General features: G+C 43.7%; 1 protein-coding gene and 1 pseudogene across 5 annotated transcripts in view; both read left to right on the top strand.

The window, feature by feature from the left end:
- Positions 1–10482: 10482 nt before the first annotated feature.
- LOC110329999 lies at positions 10483–12748 on the top strand (annotated as a pseudogene).
- An 8789-nt stretch (positions 12749–21537) lies between these two features.
- Pdxdc1 (pyridoxal dependent decarboxylase domain containing 1) overlaps positions 21538–26532 on the top strand; it is a 71462-nt gene continuing 66467 nt past the window's right edge. For all 5 annotated transcript variants that reach the window (XM_029544894.1, XM_029544893.1, XM_021210033.2 and 2 more), the window contains exon 1: positions 21538–21737. In XM_029544894.1, coding sequence (XP_029400754.1) covers positions 21717–21737 — 21 coding nt within the window. In that variant the 5' untranslated portion in view covers positions 21538–21716. The remainder of the gene's footprint in view (positions 21738–26532) is intronic.

Below are 26532 nucleotides of genomic sequence, written 5' to 3'. Positions count from 1 at the left end.
GGAAACACTCGGGGCTCAGTCCACACTGTGTATTCACACAGCTTGGGTACAGCTCTCTTCTCAACCCTTCATCTGAGAAGTCACTTAGGACTTCTAGTGATGTCACTTGTAAGAACAAATTTTATGGTCTAAAAGTAGTGCTCAAGATTTATGGGAAAGGGTCTAGACTAAGTAAAAACACAATTTCTGGGAGATACAGACAGAGTCTGCCTCACCAGTCAGCAAGGAGCTATAAAACTACATCATTCCCAGCATTCCAGGAAGAGCAGCTGTATATCTCATTACATTGAAGAGGTGAGTTATGTGTTTAACTGGCTTCTTCAGGGCTGATCTGTGTGCACAAGGCCTCTTTGCTGTATACAAGATTGGCTTTTAAAAGACTTTGAATTTTTATAGAGACTAAACTTTTAAAGTGTTTAAATTCGTAAAGGCTATCATATTTTTAAGTTTGCAATGCTTTATATTTGTGAAAAATACTTATATTTCATATTTATATTTACTAACATGAGATCTTTGGGACGGGCCAAAAAAGGAAAGATTATATTTTAAAAAGCATTATGTGGCCGGGTGTGGTGGCGCACGCCTTTAATCCCAGCACTCAGGAGGCAGAAGCAGGCGGATTTCTGAGTTTGAGGCCAGCCTGGTCTACAAAGTGAGTTCCAGGACAGCCAGGGCTATACAGAGAAACCCTGTCTTGGAAAACAAAAACAAAACAAAAAAAACTGAATTCTTAAGTGGGTGGAAATTATTCTGATTTGTGAAAATAAATTTCTTTTAATTATTCCTACATAATTCTCTTAACCAAATTCACTAGCAAAAAAAAATAAAAAGCAAAATTCAGCTCTTTGGGATGTATGTATATGTGTTTGTAGGTTTATGCACTTGTATGTCCATGACCAGGTGAAGACAACAAGTATCATCCACCTTACTTTTTGAGACAGAATCTCTCACTGAACTAGGAGCTCATTTACTCATCCAGACTAAATGGACCATGAGTCCCCAGGATCCTCCTGTCTCCCATCTCAAAGGCTGGAGCTACAAACACACTTTATACTGTGCCTAGCTTTATATGTAGGTGATGGAGATCTGATCTTACATCCTTATAATTGTGATGCATTTTATTGAATGGGCCATCTCCCTTGCCCCTAATTCAGTTTTTGGAAAAGGACACTGAGAATTGCAATGTGGGAGAAGGAATGGTTGTTAGGCAAAATAGAAGCTGTCAAGTTTCCTTTGAATATCAAATAATTTTTTGGCATAATAATATCCCAGGAAATATCTGGAGCATATTTATACTAAAGATCATCTGTCCAAAATGTAACAATAACTGAATACACTGTATTTCTAATCTCTTTTGGTAAACTATAGAGGAATGGGACTAATGTTTGTTGGGAACCTAATGTGTGTGCCCATTCCTTGTGTTGACATCACTGACCATAGACATCCATCAGGGCCAGGAGTTGGTAACTGTCTGGAAACACAGATGTTCTCCAACATCTAAGATGTTATTTATCAAGCATGTCAGCCTATTTATTTGATGTGAGTTGAAAGAAAGAGAAATGAATATTCTGTCATCAGTGGATGTACATGTGTCATTGTAAACTGCCTCTGCTTAAAAGCAACTGAAAAATTCAGTAGCTAAAGACAACCTATGAATCAAATAAATGTTAGCATACTCATAGGACTTTCATACTGAAGATATTTCAAGATCAATGTCTCCATTACATAGTGTTCGATAATCTGTGCTTCAGAGCCCACTGGCAGTAATAAAGGGACACATTCATGTGCCATTAAGGTCCCTTAGTGGTAGGTGATGGCTAGGATCGCAGAGGCCCACTGGAATGTAAGGGGGAGTTTTGTTAGGAACTCTTTCATTGAGGAGTGAGCCATTAACATGGGAACAGGGCTTTCAATCTTGGATAACATTAAAACACATTTAGACAGTTACAATGAAGCTTACTGAAGGGACTCTGTTGGCATTTAGTCTATGCTCCACCCCACAGTTACCTGGCAAGAGGCAAGTGTGCCTCACTCACTATAAAAGGGACTGTTTGGCCCCTCCTCTCTTTCTCTTGCTCTGTCCCATTTCTCCTGCTCCCCCCCCCTTCTTCAAATGCTCATGGCCAGCCTCTACTCCCCTATTCTTTCTCTGCCTTTCTCTGTCTCTACTCTCTCAACTCTCTTCCCTATGCCCTGCATAAACAAACTATACTATACTGTTGTCATGTGGCTGTTCCCTTAGGGGTAAGGGATGCCTCAGCATAGGCCTACAGAGGCACCTCCTTCCCCCACACCTTACTGCATCTCCACCAAACATATTCTCTCTATTTTTATAAAACACAATGGACTCTAGCCAGCCTAGGCCTGGCAAACATGGTTCAGGAAGGCCTGCCCTTCTCCCCAATCTCCTCTGCCTTGCTAAAGAGCATTAGGTCACATTCCTTAAGCTAGCCCAGAAGTTTTGTTCCCTTATTTGTCTCTTCTTGAGGCTGACCACCAAGGTCCAGCTATCAAAGTCTTGAAGTCTAGCAATTAAAAGCCCCTTTGGTTCACCTAATTAGCATGTCCAATTAAAATTAAACACCTCATCCTAACATGGGGTTTCTCCTTTTACCTTTATAAAAGGTAAAAGCTTTACCTATGGGCCATGTTGGTCTCCTATCCAGAGGCAGACCTTTGTCCTCTGGGACAAATATCCCTGCCCTCTTTCCAGTGTTACCTTCCCCTTCTACCTCATCCTCTATCTCCTGCCTTTGTCCCATATACATACTACATATATATATATATATATATATATGTAGTATGTATATATAAAATAAATCGGCCCTGTCCTGAGAACTTGGTCTTGGAGGTCCTGAGCTGATATTAATCCTTTCACTTACAATAGCTGTTATTATTATTTCATTTTGTTTAAGTGTGTTGGAGCTTAATAAGAACCACCCACTGGACCACAGTATCTGAGATGTAACTTCTCTTGCTAATGTTGAAGTCTGTTACTAACACAGAAACACTATTGTGCCTAAATGGCATGTCTCGCCTCAGGAGAGGTGACAAAACCCAGGGAGAGCCCAAATGAGAGCTTTTAAAGCTGTTTCAGAAGTCACAAAGTTAAGCAGTACAGGCACTCCTACCATGAGCTAGATGCAGAACACTCTCGCTGATCATGCTATAGACAACCTTTCTGATGTAGCCCCAGATGACAACAGTTGCCTAAGAGGCAACCTCTGTCTATCTCAAACTGACTGAAACCACCGCACCTTTGCTTGGGCCTATTAAAGTATATCCTGAGAGTGACTCTGTGAAAAGAGACTAGGGAGGGGGAGAGACAAAAATAATTTTAGTATAGGTCAGAGAAAAATACTAGAAACACCTGACCCAGGACAACATGTAAGCGACAGAGCATGCCCAAAAGGAACCCTGGTCCATTATCTGACCCTGTCATCTGTGGTAGGATGTCTTCGAGGACTATCTCTGCCACCGTCTGTGCAGTCTCCTGTTTGGTAGGAAATATTTCAGTCCAACCTGAAAAGGTGCCTACAAACATCTGTACCTGTATTTTCCAGGTTTAACCTCAGAGAAATTGACTTCCCAAAATGCACCAGGTTGGGTGCCTCACAGCTGTGTCCCTTGAGTTGTGCTGTTCTTTATTGCATTAGTGAGCTAGCAGGCTTTGTAGCTGGCCACGATTTTATCAGTTTTGTTAGTGGAATCTTGGAACCTGAGCTCTGCATGATGAATCAGATCCTGCATTCATTCTCCAGGCGCCCATGTGAGTGGATTGGTGCATCTTGGTTAGGATTTGATCACCTAGATCAGCAGGCAGGATAAGCTGTCCTTCCACTGACTGTCACCATCCCTCCAGGAACTGAGTCATGGGCAACTGCTTGATCCATCAGAGGTCCTCTGCTGTATATGTGGGATCAACTGGTAATTGAGAATCCTCTGAATCTGGAAATGTGATGGCTAACACGGGCTCTGTTTTCAGGGCTACTTCCTTAGCTGCTCAATCTGCTAGGTTATTGCCTCTGGTGACTGGATCATCTCCTTACCAATGCACTGGGCAGTGGATAAAGGCTAGTCTTTTGGAGAGCCAAAGAGCCATTAACAGGGCCAAGATTTTTTTTTAACATTATTTATTTATTATTTATACAAGTAAACCATAGCTGTCTTCAGACACTCCAGAAGAGGGCATCGAATTCCATTACAGATGGTTGTGAGCCACCATGTGGTTGCTGGGAATTGAACTCAGGATCTCTGGAAGAGCAGTCAGTGCTCCTAACCACTGAACCATCTCTCCAGCCCTTTTTTCATATTTTTAATAGTCTTTCCTTCTGCAGTCAACAGTCCCCTTTCTCTGTATATTGCCATGTGAACATGAACAATTGCAAAGGCATACTGACTGTCAGTGTAGCTCTTTAGCTTTTTGTCCTTTCCTAAAGTCAGAGTCTTTGCTAGTGCAACTGGCGCAGCCCGTTGAGCTGATGTTTCAATAGGTAAAGCCTCTGCCCAGATGATTTTTCTTTGATACTACCATCCTGCATGCAGCTGCTGCCATCAGCGAACCAGGTTACCTCTGCAACTAAGAGAACTGTGTCTTGGAAGTCTGCTCAAGTGCCATGTACTTGTACCAGGATTTCCACACAGTCATGAACTAGTATCTCCAAGTCTGGATTGGGCAGCAGAGTAGCAGGGTTCAGAGCAGCAGAGATCTGGAAGGAAATCCTGGTAGGGTTCCGAATAGAATCTAATAATGTGTCATGCAGGCATTACTAAGACAGTGGTCTGGAGGTTGCTTTATGATTCCTTAGATAGCATGGGGAGAGGTAATAACCAGGGTTCGTCCCAAAGTCAGCTGATCTGCATGTTTCACCAGGAGAGCCACTGCTGTCACTGTCTGGAGGCAGGGTGGCCATCCTGCAGCTACTAGATAGGATTTTTTGGACAGATAACCTACCAGGTGGTGCCATGGACCCAGATGTTGGGTTAGGACCCCTTTGGCTACTTCTTTGTGTTCATCTATGAACACATAGAAGAGCTTAGATACATCTGGCAGTCCTAAGGCAGTGCTGACAAGAAGGCTTCTTTCAGTGCATCCAGGGCCTTCTGACAGCTATCAGTCCAAGTGAAGCCTGGCTGTTCCTTGGTGGCTTCATATAGGAGCTTTGCCAACTTGGCAAACCCAGGGATCCATCAGAAGCCCACCATCCCCAGGAATCTCCTCAATTCCCTTGTATTTTGGGGTGTGGATTTTCAGGATTGTTTCTTTTCTAGCTTGAGTTAGCCATTTCTTACCTCCTCTTAGGATGTAGCCCAAATATTGCACCTCCTTTTTGCAAAACTGGGCCTTCTTGGCTGATGCACGGTACTTAAGAGTCTGTAGAAGTTGTTCAGTGCCTTTCAGGCATAGTTCCTGTGTGCTGGCTGCAATGAGCAAATCATCTACATATTGCAGAAGGGTTATTTGGGGGTACAGGGAATGAAACTTACCCAAGTCCTCATGCAAAGCCTTATCAAAGATGGTTGGAGAGTTCTTAAAGCTTTAGGGAAGCCAGGTTCAGGTTAGTTGTCCATTAATTCCTTTGCCAGTGTCATACCATTCAAAAGCAAAATAATCTAGAGTTTTGGGGGCTAAAGAAAGCATCCTTTAAGTCCAGTACTGTATAACAAACATGGTCTGATGGTAAAGAACTCATTGAGGTGTATGGGTTAGGGACTGAGGGGTGAATGTCCATCACCTGTTTGTTAACGTCTCTCAGATCTTTTACTGAATGGTAGTCATTGGAATTAGACTTGCAGATTGGTAACAGGAGTGTATTCCAAGCTGACTGGCAAGCTCACAAGACACCCCCACCCCCACCCCAGATCTAATAGTCGCCTGATGTGAGGCATGATCCCTTCAAGGGCTTCCTGCACTGGATCTGCCCCTGGTCTGAGCTCAGCGAAGGGGCAGTGTTTGGCTGCTAGTTCCATACTGCCTGTTTCAGCCCCCACACACAGAAATCACCATAGCCAGGTCTTCATGTCATGGCTTGGTTCTCTGGGAGTCAGGAGCAACCTGTATTCATCAGTCCACAGTCAGCACTGGAGTGGGATGCCGTGTTCCATTCAATACTTTGGCTCCTTCAGGGGTAAAATGTATCTGCACACCCATCTTGGTTAATAAATCACACCCAATAGTGGGTATGGGTTAAAGATTACTAGAAAAGAATGGGATACTCGGTCCATACCAAGGTTCCAGTAGTCCATGCATATTGTTTCATCCCTGTAGTGTCCTGTACCAAAGATGTCTTAGAGAAGGACTGAGTTCTGGGCTCCCATGTCCACCATAAATTCTGTGAGCTTCCCCTACACCTTAAGGGTTACCCTGGGCTTGGGGAGGGGAACCAAGCCCTGTTCTCCCTAGTCACTGTTTTCCTTGATTGCCATAGTTGTCACTGTCTCTCTAGACCTTCCTTTCTTGGGACATCCTTTGGCCCAATGGCCTTCTTCTTTACAATAGGCACATTGATTTTTTGCTTAGCTAGGGGTGGATGTCCCCCCTTTTTTTTGGTCCTCCCTTACCATTATCTGATTTAGCTGTTTGATGGTGTCTCCTCTGATCCTCAAGCTCGCCTGCTGCTGCTGCTAAAATGATCATAGCCAAGTTCTGATTCTGTCACTTCTCAACCCTATTTTTTCTCAGCACTTTCTCTATTGTTAAAAATGTTTTCTGCTATAACCACTAAATCCTACAGATTCTTTTCTCTAACTCTCTCCAGTCTCTGAAGTTTCTGTGAATATCAGAGCAGACTGGCTAATAAAAGCCTTGCCCACTGCTGACGTTTCTTCCTGAGACTCAGGATCCACAGGAGTACATTGTCTAAATGCTGCTATGACTCGCTAAAGGAAAGCAGATGGGCTTTCTTCTAGTTCCTGTCTAATATTATATACCTTGGTCATACCGGTTGGCTTACAAGCTGCAGCAGCCTAGAAACACTCCACCCTCCCAACCCTGAAATAGTCTAGTGATAAACAAGGAAGTTTCCCTTTATTTTCAGCACTATTATAATCCCAATCAGGGCGAATGGTGAGGAACCCCTCATTAATTCAAATTGGGTGGGTGGTAGGAACCGCAGTGTCACCAGGAACCAACCTCTGTCTGGATTCTCTCTCTCTCTTCTGATGTAAAAAGGACCTGTAAAAGGTGTTGGTAGTCATCCCAAGTGGGTTGATGGGTAAAAAGGACAGTTTCTAGCAGTGTTATCAAAGCACAGGGGTTCTCTGAAAAGGGGGCATTCTGCAATTTCTAGTTATATAAGTCACTAGTAGCAAAGGGCCAATAGAGATGAGGTTGGTTGCCTTGATCATGGGAGGGGGCAACAGCTCCCAGGGGGAGAGCTATAGAGTTGGGCCCAACTGTTTGTTCTTCTGGTGTGACACCCTTTCTACTCTGTGTTCCTCTAGAGGGTCCCAGCTCCCTCTGCCCAGGGTGTGTGTGGGGGGAGGGGTTTGTGCTTTGTAGCCAGGATCAGGGATTCTAGTGCAGTTCCTTATTCTATGGTAGAGTCCTGTACAGGTTGGGAAGGGGATTGATGGGGACAGGGGGAGTGGAGGAGATGAAGTCTCCATCTTTCCTTTTCTAAGCTTCACTGACAAATTGTGTCTGTGGACCTTGGCCTCCTTAAAATGCCCTAAAGACCAAGTCTATTGGGATAGAAATCATCAGTCCCTTTCCTTCTGTTTTAGTCACAGAATAGTAAAGATGACACACACAAAACAACCACAACGGGGTAGTAAAGGCTAGCCAACAGATTCTTCTGCTAGTATGAAGGAGACAATGAAGATAGGACAGCGGCTGGGAGCCATGTAGCAGGGTTCCATGCCTGCTCCATCCTTCCCAGAAATGAACACAAACGGCACTCCTTCCCGTAGAATGTGTTCTAATCCTCCATGGCTACAACCCTTCAGCATGTCCACTGAAGCGGGGTTCCTTGTCTGCTTTAGTCATCTCCTGCCACAATGAAAATCCAACATCTAAGGCACACAAACACAAGTCTGACAGATATGGCATTGACACAAAGACCAACAATGAGACTTTTTATTTTTTACCAGCCCACCTTCCGGCCATTTGGTGAGTCCTGGAGGTCTTGGATTCCTGGTCAATGCACCAAGATATTATGCCCAAGTTGTGGGATTCCAAATACCACCGATGAGCCAATTCTGATGCAAACATATATGGGTCCTTATCTCAAAATAAATAAATAAATAAATAAATAAATAAATAAATAAAAGCTAGAGAGATTGCTCATGGTTAACAATACTGGTTGCTCTCGCAGAGGACTCATGTACAATTCCTAGCACCCAGATGACACTACCAATTATAAATTCAGTTTCAGGTGATCTAATGCCTTCTTCTAGCCTCCATGGGCACCAGTCATTCAAGTGTTTCATAGACATACATGTAGGAAAGCACTTATACACATAAAATAAGTACATATGATAACACAGAATTCATCTCTTCCTCCCACTCCCTCTGTATTACCCTCTTTTCCTTCCAAATTACTGCCCCCCACACACACACAGTTTTTCCTCTTCCCCCTCAGAGCACCTGTATTCTACTATCCTCCTCTCTACAGCTTCTTTTCCCTACTTCCCCCGTGGTCCCTTTAAACTTTCCAGGCTCTTGCAGCTACTCTGGGTTATATATGCAAATCTAGAGATTTAGAGATAGGATCCTGCCACAGACTGGACTCAGTCAGTCCCTCAACCCAAGGGAGAATCAGGGTTCCAGTACTCAGGTGGACAAGGAGTCGGTGGCGTGACAAACAGGCACAGACACCAGAGAGTACTGCATCTGAATGTAATTTCTCAAAGTGAGCATCAGACTTATAGTACAGAAGAAAATAAGTTAGGTGACACATCAGCCAAGGCACATTGAGATTACCTGATGCATGCATACATAAAGACTGACAGGAACTAGGCAATGTAACAACTGAGACAAAGTCTATCCTATCTAAGGTCAGCTATATTCTTAGAAGCCAGGTGTGAGATCGTTATGCTTCCAGGGCAAGGTCTTTCACGCCCAAACCATAGTTCTAATTCTGATTTATTGTTTAACCCACCACCAGACAGCTCTTAGTAAATACCTAACTATGCTATTCCTCTGGGCTAGTTAAATTATGTGCTAGGAAGTTCTGCGCTAGCTAACCTTCTCATGAATAATGCAATACTTTAGTTTTTCCTTAAACAATAGCCCGATCTTCCTAAACCATTGTAAATTCCTGTATATGAGAGTGACTCAGCTGTTATTCTAAGTGATTTTGTAGGGGACTTTCTACTACTAAGTGATGTAGTCTGCCATACATAGCTATAATAAGAATTCTAAACTTACTTTGCTAAGCTTGCCCAAAATTTCTAACTCTATGTAGTAGAAAGTAATGCCTGATTTCTTTCAATATCTCTCTTTCAATACTGGAGGCAATTTGTCTGAATAAGTAACATTCTTACTAAATTCCAAGCCCAGGGTAGGCTCAAGGACTGCCTAGGACATTGGTGAAGGCTAGGACACAAAGTTCAATCTAACTTAGGTATTTGTCAAATCATTCCTTGGAGGCACCTGTAATAAAACAATACTGAAAGAAAGCACACAGATTCATTTACCAACTGACACAGGACAAATTTGGAGCATTTGTGTTACGGGATACCTAGGCCCCAAGAGACTAGTTTCCATGAAACTTTTTGCCTCAGAACTGTGTCCAAGCTTTTGGGCCTGGCATGTGGTTTTCCCTGGAGTGGATGTGACAGGATCCACATATAAGAGAGAACAGTCTTTCTGGGTTTGAACTACTTCACTAAGCATAATATTTTGACTTTCATTCACTTATATTGTGGTTTGAATATGACTGGCACTACTACTTGGTTGTAGTTTGTATGGCCTTGTTGGAGGAAGCATCTCTATGGTGGTAGGCACTGAGACCCTCCTTCTAGCTGCCCATGAAATAGTCTTCTCCTGTTTGCTCTCATAACAAAATGTAGAACTGGAGGAACTGGAGGCTCCTCCAACACCATGCCTACCTTGACCATAGTAGACTAAACCTCTGAACCTGTAAGACAGCTCCAATTCCTTGGTTATGGTGTCTGTTCACAGCAATGGAAACCCTAACCAAGACAACTTACCTATACATTTTATTCTTTGTTGGGCCTTATTCAGCCAGATACTGAGGCCAAGTGAGGAAACCTGAGCCTTTGCTGGAGTTTAGAGACCTGGCTTAAAATATGACCTGCTTAAGCCTGCCTCTGCCTAGCTACCGCTGATGTGTCAATTTCTTATAGGTCCCATCAGATCACCCTACATCCCTCGTTACCTCACACCACCCATATATCACCATGGGCAGAGTGAGGCAGAGTAGAGAGGCTGCCTCACCTCAGTATGTACCACAGGGACCATCCTGTCTGTGCTCAGTACTCAGGGTGGCAGACAGGGCACACCCTGGTCAGGCTTGCATGGACCTCCCGCACTGCTGGCTCCTTCAGATGTCTTCCTCATGCTGTACTCTTCGGCGGGACAGCAGTCCCCTGAGACCCAGGTTCCCACCAGGATCATCACATCATCTCGAACATCCAAACCCAAGGCACCAAATTTGGAAAACAAAGAGTCAACTTTGCCAACACCAGTTTTCCCTGGCCATTCAGAAGGACCTTCAGGGCCTGTTTGATCCCTCCACCCCAGTGCTGCTGTGGGACGGCCTCTTCACTCAAGAGCTGTGGAGTAATCTGTGCCAGCACAAAGTCCCCTATGGAGGTCAGGGCCTCTCCTGCAAAGTCACTGCCTCTACCCTGAGACTCCTGAAAAATCCAGAGAGTGCAGAGCTGTTTGATGCCTCCAGGAAACTACCTCTAAGCTATAATTGCTGTGCCATGGTGGCTACCAACACATGTGGGACTCTGCCCGAGGAATACTGCATGAAGACTGGGGTGACCAGAGTCACCAAGTCCTGTCACTGTGCAACGTTGGCCAACAACACCTACAACATGGGGCAGCCTTCCTAACTACAACAAATAGACCTATGCCACCTGGTAGCAAAGCCAGACTATGCTGGCCAGGGGACAGTACCACAACTCCATCAACCTCATGCTACATCTGGGAAAGGCTTGTAAGGTCATTTACATGGGCCTCAAGTTCCACACCAGCTGCCCAGGGAGTTTTGCCATTCATAAGCGCACTGGGGAAGACAGGCCCTGGATTCTTTACCAGTACTACAGTGGGTCCTGTGAGAACATGTGCTCAAAGGCAAACTGTGGCTTCATCAGGAGGCAACGAGCAACAGGCCTTGTGTACTGATAAATTCAGTGACATTTCCCGACTCACTGGTGGCAACATGGCCTTTTCAACTCTGGAAGGAAGGCCAAGTGCCTATAACTTTGACAACGGCCCCATAATACAGGAATGAGTAACTGCCACTGACATCAAAGTGACACCTTTGGAGATGAAGTGTTTAATGATCCCAAAGTTCTCCAAATCTTATTATTATACAACCTCAGACTTTGCTGTGGGTGGCAGGTGTAAATATAACAGACATGCCAGTGAGTGCATAAAGAATGAGTTTAACAAACTCGTATACAACTACAAATAACACATACGGAGTTGACTTGACAAGTGTAATATATAACAGACTTGCCAGTGAGTGTATAAAGAATGAGTTTGACAAACTGGTATACAACTACAAACAACACATATGGAGTTGACTGTGAAAAGTGCCTGTCTTTCTTCAGTGACCAGCTGTGGAGGAGGGCAACTGCAGAGAGAGCCAGCGAGTACCTTTCTAGTAGACTGTAATGGCCCGTCCCAAGAATGCTACTTTGACCATGAACTATACCGTTCCACTGGACACGGTGGCCACTGTACCAACTGCCGGGATAACACAGATGGTATCAACTCCTTTTGCCTTGGGAACACTAAAGCCTGCTCTCCATGCAACTACAGCCTTGTTGGTTCTCCCAGCACAGTGTGACAGTTAACAGCAGGTGCAGCTGTAAGCCCAGAGTGATGGGTGACAGGTGTGACCATTGCCAGCCTGGGTTCCGTTCCCTCACTGAGGTAGAATACAGGCCATGCCCCTGCGATCCTTCTGGCAGCACAGATGAATATAATGTTGAAACAGGGAAATGTGTTTGCAAAGACAACATTGAAGGCTTCAGCTGTGAGAGAGTCAAACCTAGATTTTTTTTAAATCTGGAGTCATCTAATCCTAAGGGTTACACACCCTGCTTCTGCTTTGGACATTCTTCTGTGTGCACAAATGGCGCTGGCTAGTGTTTATGACATCTCCTTGACCTTTCAGATTGATGAGGATGTGTGGTGTGTGGCTCAGAGGCATCTCTGTCTCTCGAGTGGTCTTCAGACAGGCAAGATATCGCTGTGATCATAGACAGTTACTCTCCTAGATACCTCATCGTCCCTGCAAAGGTCCTGGGCAACCAGGTCCTGAGTTACATTAAGAATCTTCTCTCCTTCCGAGTGGACAGACAGAACACTTGCTTCTCTGCAGAGGACCTTGTGCTTGAAGGAGCTGGCTTAAGAGTATTCGTGCCCTTGATTGCTCAGAGCAGCTTCCACCCTAGCGAGACCACTGTGAAGTGCATCTTCAGGCTCCAAGAAACAACAGATTACACTTGGATTCCCACTTACCTTCAACACCTCAAGGGTCACCAAAATCTCCCAGGCTTTTTGTCAAAGGGAAACAGCCTGGCTGACCAGGCGGCATCCTGACTCCAATGTCACACTGTCTCAGAGGCCACCTGCTTTCACCTCTTGACCTGTACTAACCGGAGAGGCCTCCGTCATAGGTTCCCTCATATACCAGGCAAAGATCTTAAAAAGATCGTCCGCACGTGCAAGTCCAACCTTTCCTCCAGGCTTTGGGGAGCAATCTCCGTGGACTTTGATCCAACCATTTATGGCATATAGATGTCACTCATTATTCTTCTGGAAAGCTTAAATGTTTTTGTATCCGTTGATTCCCGTGCCTGCTGGGCTTCTGCACATATTGGAGAAAAGCCAAACATGCCATAAGTCATATACTCCAATGCTTTGCTAGTCTTGTATTGCCCGATCAGATAAAAACTGATAATGGCCCCTGCTTTGTAAGTCAGGCCTTTTTAGGGTTTTTAGGGATGTGGAAAATTACTCACTCAACAGGGATTCTATATAATCCCAGGGGATAAGCCATTGTAGAATGCTATATAACCAAGTCCTTAAGACCCAATTACAAAAACAAAAGGGGGAGTCTCTACTCCCACATGATCAACTGAAAAAAGCACTATTTACCATAAATACTTTAAATTTTTCTAAAGAATATCCACATCTGTCCCTATTTCAAAGACATCGGTCTTCATCAGTTTCCTACAGTTCCATTTGGGTCAGGTGGAGACACCCACTGATTGGAGCTTGGAGAGGACCAGACCTGCTCTTGACAGCAGGAAGAGGGTTTGGCTGCATTTTCTCCCAAAATGAAAAAAGCCCAATCTGGATATCAGCCAGAGACATAAAATACTTGCTCCAACAGGGTAGTGATAATCACTCCAGGGAAATTCCAAGCCCTGAGAGCCCTCCTTCTACTTCCTCCACAGATTCATCAAGAAAAAAGAACGAAGATCTCCCTGTCAGTGTCAATGAAGATCCTCCAAAAGATTGATGGGAGAGTCAACGATCCAAGAAGACTTAGAAGAGGAGTTTCAAGACAACCCACTGTGGACTGGCCTCCATGGCTTCCTGCCTTACCTATTTTCCCTCCTTGATCCCTTCCTCTTTCTCCTTCTCCCTCTCATGGTGGGGAATGTTTACTTAATAAGATCATACAGTCCTTCCAACAGTGTCTAGAGGTAATCAGGCTTCATCAGGTCAAGGTTCATTATCAAAGGCTCAAATCCCAAGAGCCAAGGAGGCCAACATACAATTAGCCCTCAGAATATGAGTGACCCTCTTAGGCTTTCCTTTTGACCAATGACTGGTAAGATCTCAGACCTAAGACATGGGTCATTCTCCATGAGCCAGAATGCTACATGGTATCCAGAGACGGATAAGATTCCCAGGCGGAGGACAACTTAAGGCAGGAGCCATGTAACCTGCTCATAAAAATAAAAAAGGGGGGAAGATGTTGGGCCTTATTTGGCCAAATACTGAGGCCTATGGAGGAAGCCTGAGCCTTTGCTGGAGTATAGCGACCTGTCTTGTTCACTTCCATACACGACCCGCTTTAGCCTACCTCTGCGTAGCTACCGCTGATGTCAATTTCTTATAGGCCCTGTGAGGTCACCCCACACCCTTCATCATCTCATACCATCTCATATGTCATCTCACCCCATACCCTCCGTCACTCTTGCCCACCCCATATGTCATCTTACCTCACCAAAAATACCCACCTCCTTCCTCAACCCTATATAAACAAAAGACTGATACAATAAAACAAGTTCCTACTCTGACAGACTCCCAGCCCTGGGTGTGTTTGTTTTGGGCTGAGGCAATCACCATCCTTCTTCAGCTCCGGACAGATTCAGCTGGATCAGGTTCTTGCCTCTCAGCCTAGGCTAGACCAGGTTCTCTCCTCTCAGCCTAGGCTAGACCAGGTTCTCTCCTCTCAGCCTAGACCTGCCAGCAGAGAGCCAGCAATTCTTCTTTACAGCTGAATAGAATTCCACTGTGTAAGTGTATCATAATTTCATTATCCAATCATCAACTGATAATTAGGCTGATTTCATCTCTTTTGAACAGAGTAGCAATGAATATGGCCAAGCAGGTATCTCTGTAGTTTGATAACTAAGTTTTTTAGATATATGCTGAGAGGTGGTATAGATAGCTTCTATGGTAGATCTAATTTTAGCTTTTTGAGAACTCTGTATACTGATTTTCAGGGTGGCTGTAGAAGTTGATAGTTCATCAATAGTGGGTGAGAGTTCCCTTTTCCTCACTTTCACAAGCATTTGTTGTAAGTTGTTTTCTTGATCTTTGCCATTTTGGCTGGAGAAGTTGAAATTTCAAAGTAGTTTTAACTTGCATTTCCCTGGTTGCTAAGGATATTGAACACTTCTAAAGATATTTTTAGCCATTTTTATTTCTTCTTTTAAAAATTCTCTGTTCAGATACATAACCCTTTTGTTGTTTTTTTTTTTGTCATTTGAGACAGGGTTTCTCTTTGTGTAGTCCTGACTGCCCTGGAACCCTTTCTGTAAATCAGGCTGGCCTCCAATTCACAGACAAGTGCTGGGATCAAAGGCATGTGCCATCATGCCCAGCTATAGTCCATTTTTTAATTGAGCCTCCTCCTCCTCCTCCTCCTCCTCCTCCTCCTCCTCNTCTTCTTCTTCTTCTTCTTCTTCTTCTTCTTCTTCTTCTTCTTCTTCTTCTTCTTCTTCTTCATTATTCTTTGGTTTTTTTAGTTCTTTGTATATTCTGGGTATTAATTCTCTATTGGATGTAGAGCTGACAGAGTCTCTCTCATTCTGTGGGCTTCCTCATCATTTGACAGATTGCTTCCTTTATGTATTAAGGGTTCTCTAAGGGAATAGAACTGATAGACTGAACACACACACACACACACACACACACACACACACAATTTAATAGACTGGCTTTCTGTAGTCTGAGTAGTACAGCAATGGCTATCCTACAGAAAAGCCAAGGATCTGTCAGCTGTTTCAGTCTACGAGAATGAACATCTCAGAAGTCCCAATCTGCTGAAGAATAATATGGCCCAAGTGGTTGAGTAGCCTGAACCTTTTGGAGAGCTTTCTCCTGTTCTAGACACCACGAAATGCTAGCATTTTTCTGAGTTACTTGGTATATGGGTCAGAGTAACACACTAAAGTGAGGAATATGTTTCCATAATCCAAATAAGCCCCTCGAATTTTATTTGGATTTATTTCCTATCATCTGAGGCATAAATGCCTTCACTTGGTCAAATCAGCATGATGTCATCCAAGTAGTGGGCCAGTATGATCTTTTTTTGGGGAGAGACAGATAATCAAGATCCCTTTGAAGTGAGTTATGACACAGGGCTGAGGGTTAATAGACTCTTGAGGTAAAACCATAAAGGTATATTGCTAGATTTGCCAGCTGCAGGTAAAATGCTTCTTGTCTTCCTTGTGAAAAGGTACCCAGAAAAAGCATTTGCTAGATCAATAGCTCCATATCATATAGCAGGAGAAATGTGCTAATCTGTTCAAGTAAGGATATCATATCTGATAAAGCAGCTTCAGTCATTGCTTGTTAAAGTTTTCAATTGTTACCTGTCATTCTCCTCTATCCATCTATATTCTACATTGGCCTGATAGGAGAACTAAAGAGAAATATAGGAACCACCACCCCTGTGTTTTTCAAGTCCTTGATGGTGGCACTAATCTCTGCACTTCCTCAAGGGATGCAACACTATTTTTGACTTACTATTTGCCCTTGCAGAGGCAACTCCAATTGCTTCCATTGGTCTTTTCAACCACAATAGCCCTCACTTCACAGGTCAGGGAACCTATGTGGGAATTCTGCCAACTTCTAAGTTTAGCTATCTCACTTATACATTCTGGAACTGCGGAAATGACCACAGGATGAATATCAAGATCCACTGGACCCACAATAAGTTGGACTTTAGCCAAAACTCTATTAATCCCCTGACCTCCAAGCCCCTACTTAAGCTGGAGGGCCACGATGTTTTGGGGAATCTCCTGGAATCATCAATTCAGAACAAATATCACATACAAAAAGTCTGTACAATAGCTTTTTTGTTTTATGACAATTATTGACCTAATTTCTGAGCAGATGAAGTCCTATTCAGAAAGCCCTTTCGTGTACCTGTATGTTATAGAGTAATGGCTCTACTTTCTTTTAGCAGTTTCAATATTTCAGGATATGAACTGATATATTTGGTTCATTTGGAGTTGGTTTTGTGAAGGGTTTTACAAGTAAGTCTAATTTCATTCTTCTGCTTATAGACATTCAGTTCTTCCAACACAATTTGTAAAAGATGCTGTCTACCCTCCAGTGCATATTTTTGGCATCTTTGCCAAGAATCAGAGGACTGTAACTATCTGCACTTAAGTCTGGGTCTTTATTCTGTTCCATTGATTTACATGTCTGCTTTTATGTCAGTACCACACTGGTTTTACTACTGTAGATGTACTGTTGATTTTCTTGTTTTTGTTTGTCAACCTGACACAACCGAGTCATCTGGGAACAGGGAACCTAACTGAGAAATCACCTTTATCAGACTATCTATAGACAAGTCTGTGAGGCACTTTTTAAAAATTTTTTTTTTAGATTTATTTTTATTGTGTGAGTGTTTTGCCTGTATGTATATTTGTGCAGAACAAGCTTACCTGGTGCCCAAGAGGCCAGAAGAGGGTGTTGGATCCCATGTAACTGGAGTTATGGACAGTTGTGAGCTGCCATGTGGGTGATGAGAATTGAACACCAGTCCTCTGCAAAAACAAGCGCTCTTACCTGCTGAGCCATCTTTCTAGCCCTGTGAAGCATTTTTTAAAATTATTAATGATTGAGGGTCTAGCCCATTATGAGCAATGCCACCTGTAAGCAGGTGGTCCTGGGTGGTATAAAAAGTAGGCTGAGCAAGTCATGGTAAACAAGAGCATGCAGGTACCTGCGTTGGTTATAAAATGCAAAATTAAATAAATCTTTTTCTCCTCAAACTGCATTCGACCATGGTCTTTGTTTTAGCAACAGACAGTAAATTAGAATGATAACTCTATAATATAACTTGATATAACTTAATAAAACTCTAGCACTGTTCCAGTGCCTTCTATACTTCATATGAGCTTTATGATGGTTTTCTATTTCTATCATTTTTATTAGTATTACATTGAATCTGTAAATTGCTTTTGGAAGAATGGTAATTTTCACAATATTAATTCTACCAATCCATGAGCCTAAGCAATCTTTCCATCTTCTAGTATCTTCCTCAAGTTCTTTCTTCAAAAATATAAAATTTTCATTGTAGTGGTCTTTTACCTCTGGTTTAAAAAAAAAAAATAACACTAAAAATGTTTGAGGTCTGCCCGGGAGCAGTCTCAAGGCCAGAACCGGTAGGAGGGCCATCTTTGCTCCAGTGCACTGCCAGGGAAAGGGCGGCCTGGAGAATTGACACAGCTTCTGGGAAAGATCCCGTTTCCGGCTCCAGTCACCCAGCACCTTTCCTGCACGAGGAGGGGTGTCTGCCCGAGAGGAGTCTTCAAGGCCTGAGCCGGAAGGAGAGCCATCTTTGCTCCGGTTCGCTTAGGCTCCAGTCTGCACTAGCAAGAGTGTGGACCATAGAAGCTACACAGCTTCGGGACAGACAGAAGCAACCTAACTTCTGGGACAGACCCTGTTTCATAGTGAGACCCTATCTCAAAAATACTAGTGATGTAAACATTTCACCATATACAAGCCATATGTCCGTAAAGGTTGAGTCTACTTGGGGGTAATGGCGGGATGTTGGTTGTTTCTCTATGTGTACATAGGCTGAGGCAGAAAGAGTGCTGTGGGTTTGAGGCCAGCATGGGCTACTTAGAAAAACTCTGTCTCAAAAACAAGTAAAACCCCTGGCAAAATAATAATAGGCATAAAGCTCTGTCTTCACTCGGCTCTTTCTCCAAACACCTACTTATTCTTAGAATAAAACTGAGGACAGTTTATTCATTCTTTATTCAACTTGTTCTTCCCTCACAGCTTTTGATAGTTATCATTTTTTAGAAGAATATCAGGTTATATGTATTTATTTGATGTGTGTGTGTGTGTGCGCGTGCATGCATTCTTGAGTGTGTATGGAGGTCAGAGGATAACTTTAGGGAGTCAGTTCTCTCCTTCCACACTGTAGGGTCTGGGGATCAAACTCAAGTCATTAGGCTTGGTAGCAAACCCCACATTTTTGCATTGCTGTAGTGAATATTAAATCACTCATGTATATCACTGGCTTATTTTAAGATTAAAATATTTATTTACAATATGACTGTAATAATTCACAGCAAAATTATGTGGTGGAATTTAAAGAAAAAAAAACTACATACCCCCCTCCTTTGTTTCCTTCTGGTTTACTCTTCAAGAAAAAAATCTCTTTTTAACATTTTATTTATTATTTTTATATATATGGATTTTTTTGCCTGCATGCACAGTGGAGGCCAGAAGAGTACATTAGATTCCATTGGGACTAGATTATGAAAGCTTTGAGCTGCCACGTGAATGCTGGAAATTGAATCCTGTTTTTAACTGCTGAGCCATTTCTCTAGCCCTCAAGGAAATTCTTAATTCACTGTGATAGCTCATACCACTTGGGAGACAGGAGGATTGCTTCAAGTTCAAGGCAGGTTGGTCTACAAATGAACAGCAGGACAGTCATAGTGAGACCCTATCTCAAAAATACTAGTGATGTAAACATTTCACCATATACAAGCCATATGTCCGTAAAGGTTGAGTCTACTTGGGGGTAATGGCGGGATGTTGGTTGTTTCTCTATGTACACAAGGGTGGCCTGGAACTCACAGAGCTCCACCTGCCTCTGCCTTCTAAGTGCGAGGATTAAAAGCATGCACTACCAGGTGTGGTTTGAATAAACTTAAAAAAAAGATTTATTTATTATTTATATGTAAGTACACTGGAGCTATCTTCAGACACATCAGTAGAATGGGTCAGATGTCATTACAAATGGTTGTAAGCCACCATGTGGTTGCTGGGATTTGAACTCAGGACCTTCAGAAGAACAGTCAGTGCTCTTTATTGCTGAGCCATCTCTCCAGCCCCCTTGAATCTACTTTTTAACTACTTGGAGGTAATGCTACATTTATCAGCCTTTTTTAAAATCTTTATTACATTTTTATTTTATGTGTGTGTGCCACTGTCCACATGCAGAGGTCAGAGGACAACTCCAGAGTTGGTATTCTTTCCACTATGAGTCAAACTCAAGTCTGGGCTTAGTGGTAGAGGCCTTTACCTCTTAAGCCATCTCTATAGCCTGTGCACAGTTTTTGTGTGCTTGTATGTATTTTGCTATTTGCTTTTTTAAAAAAATTGTGTGTGTGTAGGCATGCACATGCCAATCAGAGAACACCTTGCAGGAGAGGGTTCTCCCTATTCATCAGACTTAGTGGCAACCACCATTACCATCTGGCACCTTAGCTGTTTTGTTTGGAGTCACCAAACCAGATAGGTTTGGAATTCGGCATCTATCCTAGTCTAGCCTCCATACCATGAGGTGGGGGAGGGGACGCTTCTTGTACCTCTGCCTAAAAAAATAAGTCTTTAATAATATTGAAGTGTTCAGAGTTGTAATGTACCAGCACATATATTGATGGATAGTTATCTGAATACATATGTGATAAAAAGAATAAGAAAATAGCAACTAATTTAGCTAATGGGCACATGATTGTTCACTGAAATTCTTTCGTCCTTTCTACAGGTTTGGAAATTTTCATAACATATTGTTTTGTTCAAGCAGGAGCACATTCAGTTTTCAGTCTTTGAGAGGCACCATTTCATTCTTTTTTTTTTTTTTTTCCAGTTAACTGGAGAGTTACTCTAAAGCAGCACACACGATTTCTTTGCTAGGAAATGTTATTAACACAAGCAGGCCATTTATCCAAATACAAAGTAGAGACCTCCTGCAGATTATTACTACACTGACAACCCGACCCAAACCTGAGGGCAGGAGCGGGGAGGGTGCATGCTGCATAAGAAACAGGAGAGGGTAGGGGTAGCTTTGTGGTTTTTAGCATCATCAGTGCAGGAAGTTTCACTGACCGCAATGATGGTAAGATCCCATTTCACCTACCCATCAGTAGTCGAGCGATGTAGGAAACAAATCCCGCCGGCTCTTACTCACTAGAAACGCACTACCCCCACCTAGCGGGAGTGAAGCGGAGATAATGCGGCGTACTGCCGGGCTGCAAGGGACTAAACGTAAGACGGATAATAATGATCTCCATATCAAAAGTCTGCTGTGATATAAAACGGAAAGGCAACAGACCTACTATTATCATTATTATTATCATTATTATTACCCATCCTCCGACAAGCCATCATTGTGACATGAGGGAGGACGCCAGACCAGCGGCCTCGAATTCCTTTCCGTCTGGACTTCGGAGGAAAGAGCTGACAAAATTACATTCAGCTCTGACCAGCATCCCTTCCAAACAGCAGCCACTAAAGAACCGAGCCCACCACCCAACCCCACCAAAAAAAAAAAAAAAAAATCCTCGAGCGCGCGGCAGCCGTCATCCCGCGCATGCGCAAGGGTGGGCTCTGGGCTCAGGCTGCTAAGGCAAAATAACAACTCCATTTCTGACGGGTGTTGACGGCGGAGGACTTGAAAGCCAGGCTTGGGCCGTGCAGCTGAGTCGTTAGTGTTTAACCTGGTGGATATCTCATTGCGACGGTCGTCACAAGCTTCTGGCAAAGCTGGACCGCCCTATAGACGGGGTTCTGCCCACCAGGCAGCGTTAGGACCGGCCGGCGTGACGCCCGAGTACGGAAGCCCGGAAGGCCCCGCCCCAGGAGGCCCCGCCCACCCGCCGGGTCTAGCCCCGCCTTCAGCAAGCCGCAGGATACCTGCGGGCCGCGCTGCGGGGCAGCTCCTCCTCCTCTCCGCCCCGCCGGCTGCGGGCCGGGAGGACGTCAGCGCTGCCAGCGTGGAAACCGCTGCGGGCCGCGGGAGGCGGAAGTAGTGCCCAGCACCGCGGGCCCAGCACCGGACGCCTCTGCCATGGACGCCTCCCTGGAGAAGGTACGGAAGGAGCGGGCGGCGCTGCGGTCCCGGGTCTTCGCCACCCGGGCGACTGGTTTCCCCGTAGGACTAAGGAGTCTCGCCGGACGAGGGCGGCCGGGCCGGGCCGGGCCGGGCCACGTCACGGGGCCCGGTGGCAGAGGGGAGGTGGGCCCGGCGCTGTCGGAGCCCGCTTTGGCTTTACCGAGGCTCGGCGTAGGACCGGGCCTGAACCCGCGCTGGTCCTGTAGGGTGACAGGAGCAATCGGTGTGGGCCCCAGAAGCGCACGGGAAGAAGTCCTAGTTGTCGCGGAGGCCACTGCAAAGCCACAGATGTCCAGTGCTTTCCAAGTTAGGAGACAAATTGTAACTTTTGGCGGGCGTGGGAATCACCTGGGGACCTTGGTGAAAACATGGCTTTGCAGCCTCGGGTCTCAAGCTCGGGTGGGCGGGAACTCGGTTTGTAGAGTTCAAGAAGTTTCCCCCACGTGATTCCGATGCTGTAGCACGCAAACCCCAGGCTAGAACCCCTGGGATCCAGAAAGGGGTGGGTATTCTGTAACTGGTGAGTTTATTTGGGGGCTGGGGGGAGGAGGTGTTCTCAGCTGGTCTCTCTACGTTTGGGTTCCTCTTTCAGAGAATCATGAGAGAGGCCTTCAGGTCAATCCCAAGTCCATGGGAACCTGTGTCTAGCCCTTGGGGCAACAGCAGCTTGATGGACCTGGCTATCTACTCGGGCATGTTAAATAGACTCTAATTGTTCCCATCTAAGGGCTGGCAATTGAGAACAAACAGGTCCTTGGGTTTCTTCATGGACTGTGCTTGCAATGCCTAACGTTCTGTCCTCCCAGTCTTTTCTCTCTGTCCCTTCTCGAAATTCTGCTTATCCGGTATGATGTAAAAACCTAGTTTCCCTACAAGTGAAATCAATCCTTCCTTCCATCCTCCCCCACCAACCCCGCCCCCTTCTTCAATCTCTCCTTGTTTCGCCCCTCTCCCCGGTTTTGTGAAAGTAACCCTGGCTCATCTGTAACTCTCTGTAGAATAGGCTGGCCTCGAACTTAAAGTGATCCTCCTGCCTCTGCCTCCCAAACTGCTGATATTACAGGACTTGTTGAAAGCAGTAATTGTAGAAATTAAGCCAGATGTCTTCATGTGCGCACAGTAGCATATCTTGTTCCTTGGCTATTTCAAGTATAAATTGGGTGGAAAGCAATCAGAGAAAAAGATGGGATTTTTTTTTTCCTTGATTTTTCTGATGAGCATAGGGTCGACTTTTTGGTACCATGAACTTCACTTGGATTGGCGATTCTCAACTTTGGGTTAGGTTTGTTTCCCGGGGACATTTAGCAGCTTTTGGAGGTGTTTTAAACTAGAGTCCTGGGAGTACAAGGGGGGGGGGCTACTGCTGGAACCTAGTAAGAAGAACCCAAGCATACTTTCGAGTATTCTCTGCTGCACAGGCTAGTTCTGCACATGGGAAAACGATCAGCGATTCAGAAGCTCAGAGAGCTAGTTGAGATTGTGTAACTCCAGTAGCTGAATACAAAATGATGCTGAAAATATAGTTCCCCATTTCTTAACAAGGCTTTAAGTCATTCCACTAGAAACCTGAAAGAACAAAGGTGATCTTTCCTTTGAGAGTATATGAAAACTAAAAGTGGATAGGAACTCTTTTGTAAATGGTATGTTTCTGTATATTAAGTGATGGTAAAATATTTTAAGCCCTCCAAAGAAAATCTAAGGAGGTACTGAAACTCCAGCATGCATAGGATGGAACTTTAATTGCATTGAACTTTGAGAAATTCATAATATGTGGGCTGAAAGTTGCTGCCTTAGGCCAGTGTGAAAATTATAAATGTTTTGTTTTAAAAGCTAGGGCTCAGCCAAGTGGTGGCACACAATTTAGTCCCAGCATTTGGGGAGGCAGAGGCAGGTAGATTTTTGAGTTTGAGGTCAGTATGGTCTACAAAGTGAGGGACAGCCAGGGTTATACAGAGAAACCCTGTCTTTTAAAAAAAAAAAAAGCTAGGGCTCTTATTTTTATATTCCATGAAGTAATAGAAAACTTTAAATATAGTGAATAATTTCTGTTGATGCTAAATGGACAGAAAAGGCTTTGATGTAATATGAATTTAAATGACTGTGTTCTGAGAAATAGTTTGAAGTGAAATATTAAATTATGTCTATTGTCCAGTTTCTTTGAGGATTAGGCTAATTTGGGCTAGATTCTACATTTTAATATAAAATTGAGAGCTATTTGAGTAGTTCCGAATGATCCCACTTCATCTGATCCATGCATACCTTATAGAACCACAGAAACCACGGTGTTATTTGATATTCATCCTCTGAAAGTTCAATATCTTTTCCTCTAGTACAGCAGTTGTCACCCTGTGGGTTGTGTCCCCTCACAGGAATCAGATATCTTACATATCAGATATTTACATTATTATTTATAACTAGCAAAATTATAGTTATGAAGTAGCAATGAAATAATTTTATGGTTGGGATCACCACACCATAAGGAAGTGTATTAAAGGGTAGCAACATTAGGAAGGTGGGAACTGCTGCTCTAGGGTGTTGTATGTGATCATTACTCAGTAGAATCACTCTGTACATCTCCCTTGATCAAACCATAACTTTACCCCTGCTTTTTCTTGAAATAATATGCAAACTTGCAAATATGAATGGCCGTCACTTTTCTTGCCTTAATTTGGTTTCTTTCACAGTGGTATCTCCATGTCAGATAGGCCAAGTGAAAGGACAAGGAATCCAAACTAGGAGAGTAGAAAGAGGGGGGCTGGGAAGAACTGAGGTCACCGTGCCAAAACAACAACGACAACAAAAGGTGGGTGAGGTGGCTGCATTTAGTGGTTAAGAACACTTGTTGCTCTTCCAGAGGACCCAAGTTCAATTCCCAACACTTGGTGGCTCACAACAAGTTTATACGTCCAGCTCTGTGCGATCCAGCATCCTCTTCTGGCCTCCTCAGGCACCAGGCATGCATGTGGTATACTGACCCACAACATATAAAATAAATCTGAAAAAAAGGTTTAAGTGGGTAGGTATCCTTTAGCATCTTATGTTCAACATGTAAGAAGCAGGGTTCTGGAGCTGGAAAGATGACATGGTCATGAGGCGTGCGTACTGCTCCTTCAGAGGACCCAAAGTGCTTCCTAATCACCTGTAACTCCAGCTTCATATCTGACATCTTCTGCCTTCAGAAAGTAGTTATATAAACATGACATACATACATATGTACATGTACACATAAATAACAAAGAACAAAAGGTCCCGGATAATAGTTTTAATATTATGTTAGCCGGGCAGTGGTGGCACATGCCTTTAATCCCAGCACTTGGGAGGCAGAGGCAGGCAGATTTCTGAGTTCCAGGACAGCCTGGTCTCCAGAGTGAGTTCCAGGACAGCCAGGGCTACACAGAGAAACCCTGTCTCTAAAAAACAAAAACAAAAAAAAAGTTAATATTCAAGTTAGTTCTAGCACAGGACGTAGTTATTGTGGCCACGAGGGACCATATTCAGTTATTCACTGCATACACTTTTTCAGTAATGTCTTGCTGCTTTAAACCTTTTCACATTGAATGAACAATGTCATTCTTCTAGGATATTCTGTTTTGGCAAGGGGTGTGCAGTTTGTTTTGTTTGCTTTAACTCCACCCTTGAACAAACTATGGATGGAGTTTCTCAAGTTTCTCAATTGCTGATATTTGTTTCAACTGTGATTCTGTGTGTGGGAAGTTCATTGCAATGCAACATGTTCAACAGAAGCCCTGGCCTCCATCCACGCAGCACACTCCCAGCTGTGAAGTTAAAAATGGCTCCAGATGGAGTGGAAGGGATTGCCTCTGAGTGGAAATCATTAACTGACAACCCAGAGCTGCTCTTCAGTTAGGGAGCCACTAGTTACACTTACCAACCTAAATCAAGATGTACTGAAATTAAGCATAATAGACAATTCATTTCCTTAGTATTCTAACCACATTACTAACCACATTCTTAATGCTCAACAGCCCAGTATGTATGCTACCATACAGGGCAGTACAGGGCTGCAGTAGTGCTGGGTAATTTAATTAAAGCTACTTAACCTCTGAAAGAGGCAACTTCAATTCTGTTTTCCACTAAGCCAAGGGATATCACTATGTAGCCAAGGATTACCCTGAACTCAGTGTCTGTCTTAACCTCCTGAGAGCTAGGATTATAAGCATGTGCCATCATACCTAACTTTGGATAGTACTGGGGACTTGTGAGTACTAGGTACATAGTACACTCTATGCTGTGTCACAAGCCCCCATTTTTTGTTCTTGTCCTTACCCTAAACTGTACATTTATTTCTCTTTTGAGTATGATTTTGAAAAAAAATTATCTTAGAGTTAGATGTTTATAAAGAGGAGCAAATGCAGCATCATTAGAGCTTCCTGATCATTATTGATAAGGATGGCCCAAACTTTTATATTTTCCTTTAAAAAGCACAATACAGGGGGACTGGAGAGAAGGCTAGTGGCTAAGAGTGCTTACTGCCCCTGTGGAAGACCTGATTTTGGCTCCCAGTGTTCATGTAATGTGGTTCACAACTGCCTGTAACTCCAGTTCTTTGGGGATCTGACCGATGTCCTCTGGCTTCTGAAGGTACTTATATGCTTGTTGTACTCTTAAATTCACGAAGCCTCACATACATACACATAAATAAAAATAATAAGTAAATCCTTTAAAAATATTTTTTAATCACAAGCAAATAATCCCAATGAGGCAGGTTTTTTTTTTTTTTTTTTTTTTTTTTTTTTTTTTTTTTTTTTTA

Source organism: Mus pahari, chromosome 12 (assembly GCF_900095145.1).
Source record: "Mus pahari chromosome 12, PAHARI_EIJ_v1.1, whole genome shotgun sequence".
NCBI classification, from domain to species: Eukaryota; Metazoa; Chordata; class Mammalia; order Rodentia; family Muridae; genus Mus; species Mus pahari.
Note: the sequence above shows the minus strand (reverse complement) of the source record. Positions and strands in the feature narration are given on the sequence as shown.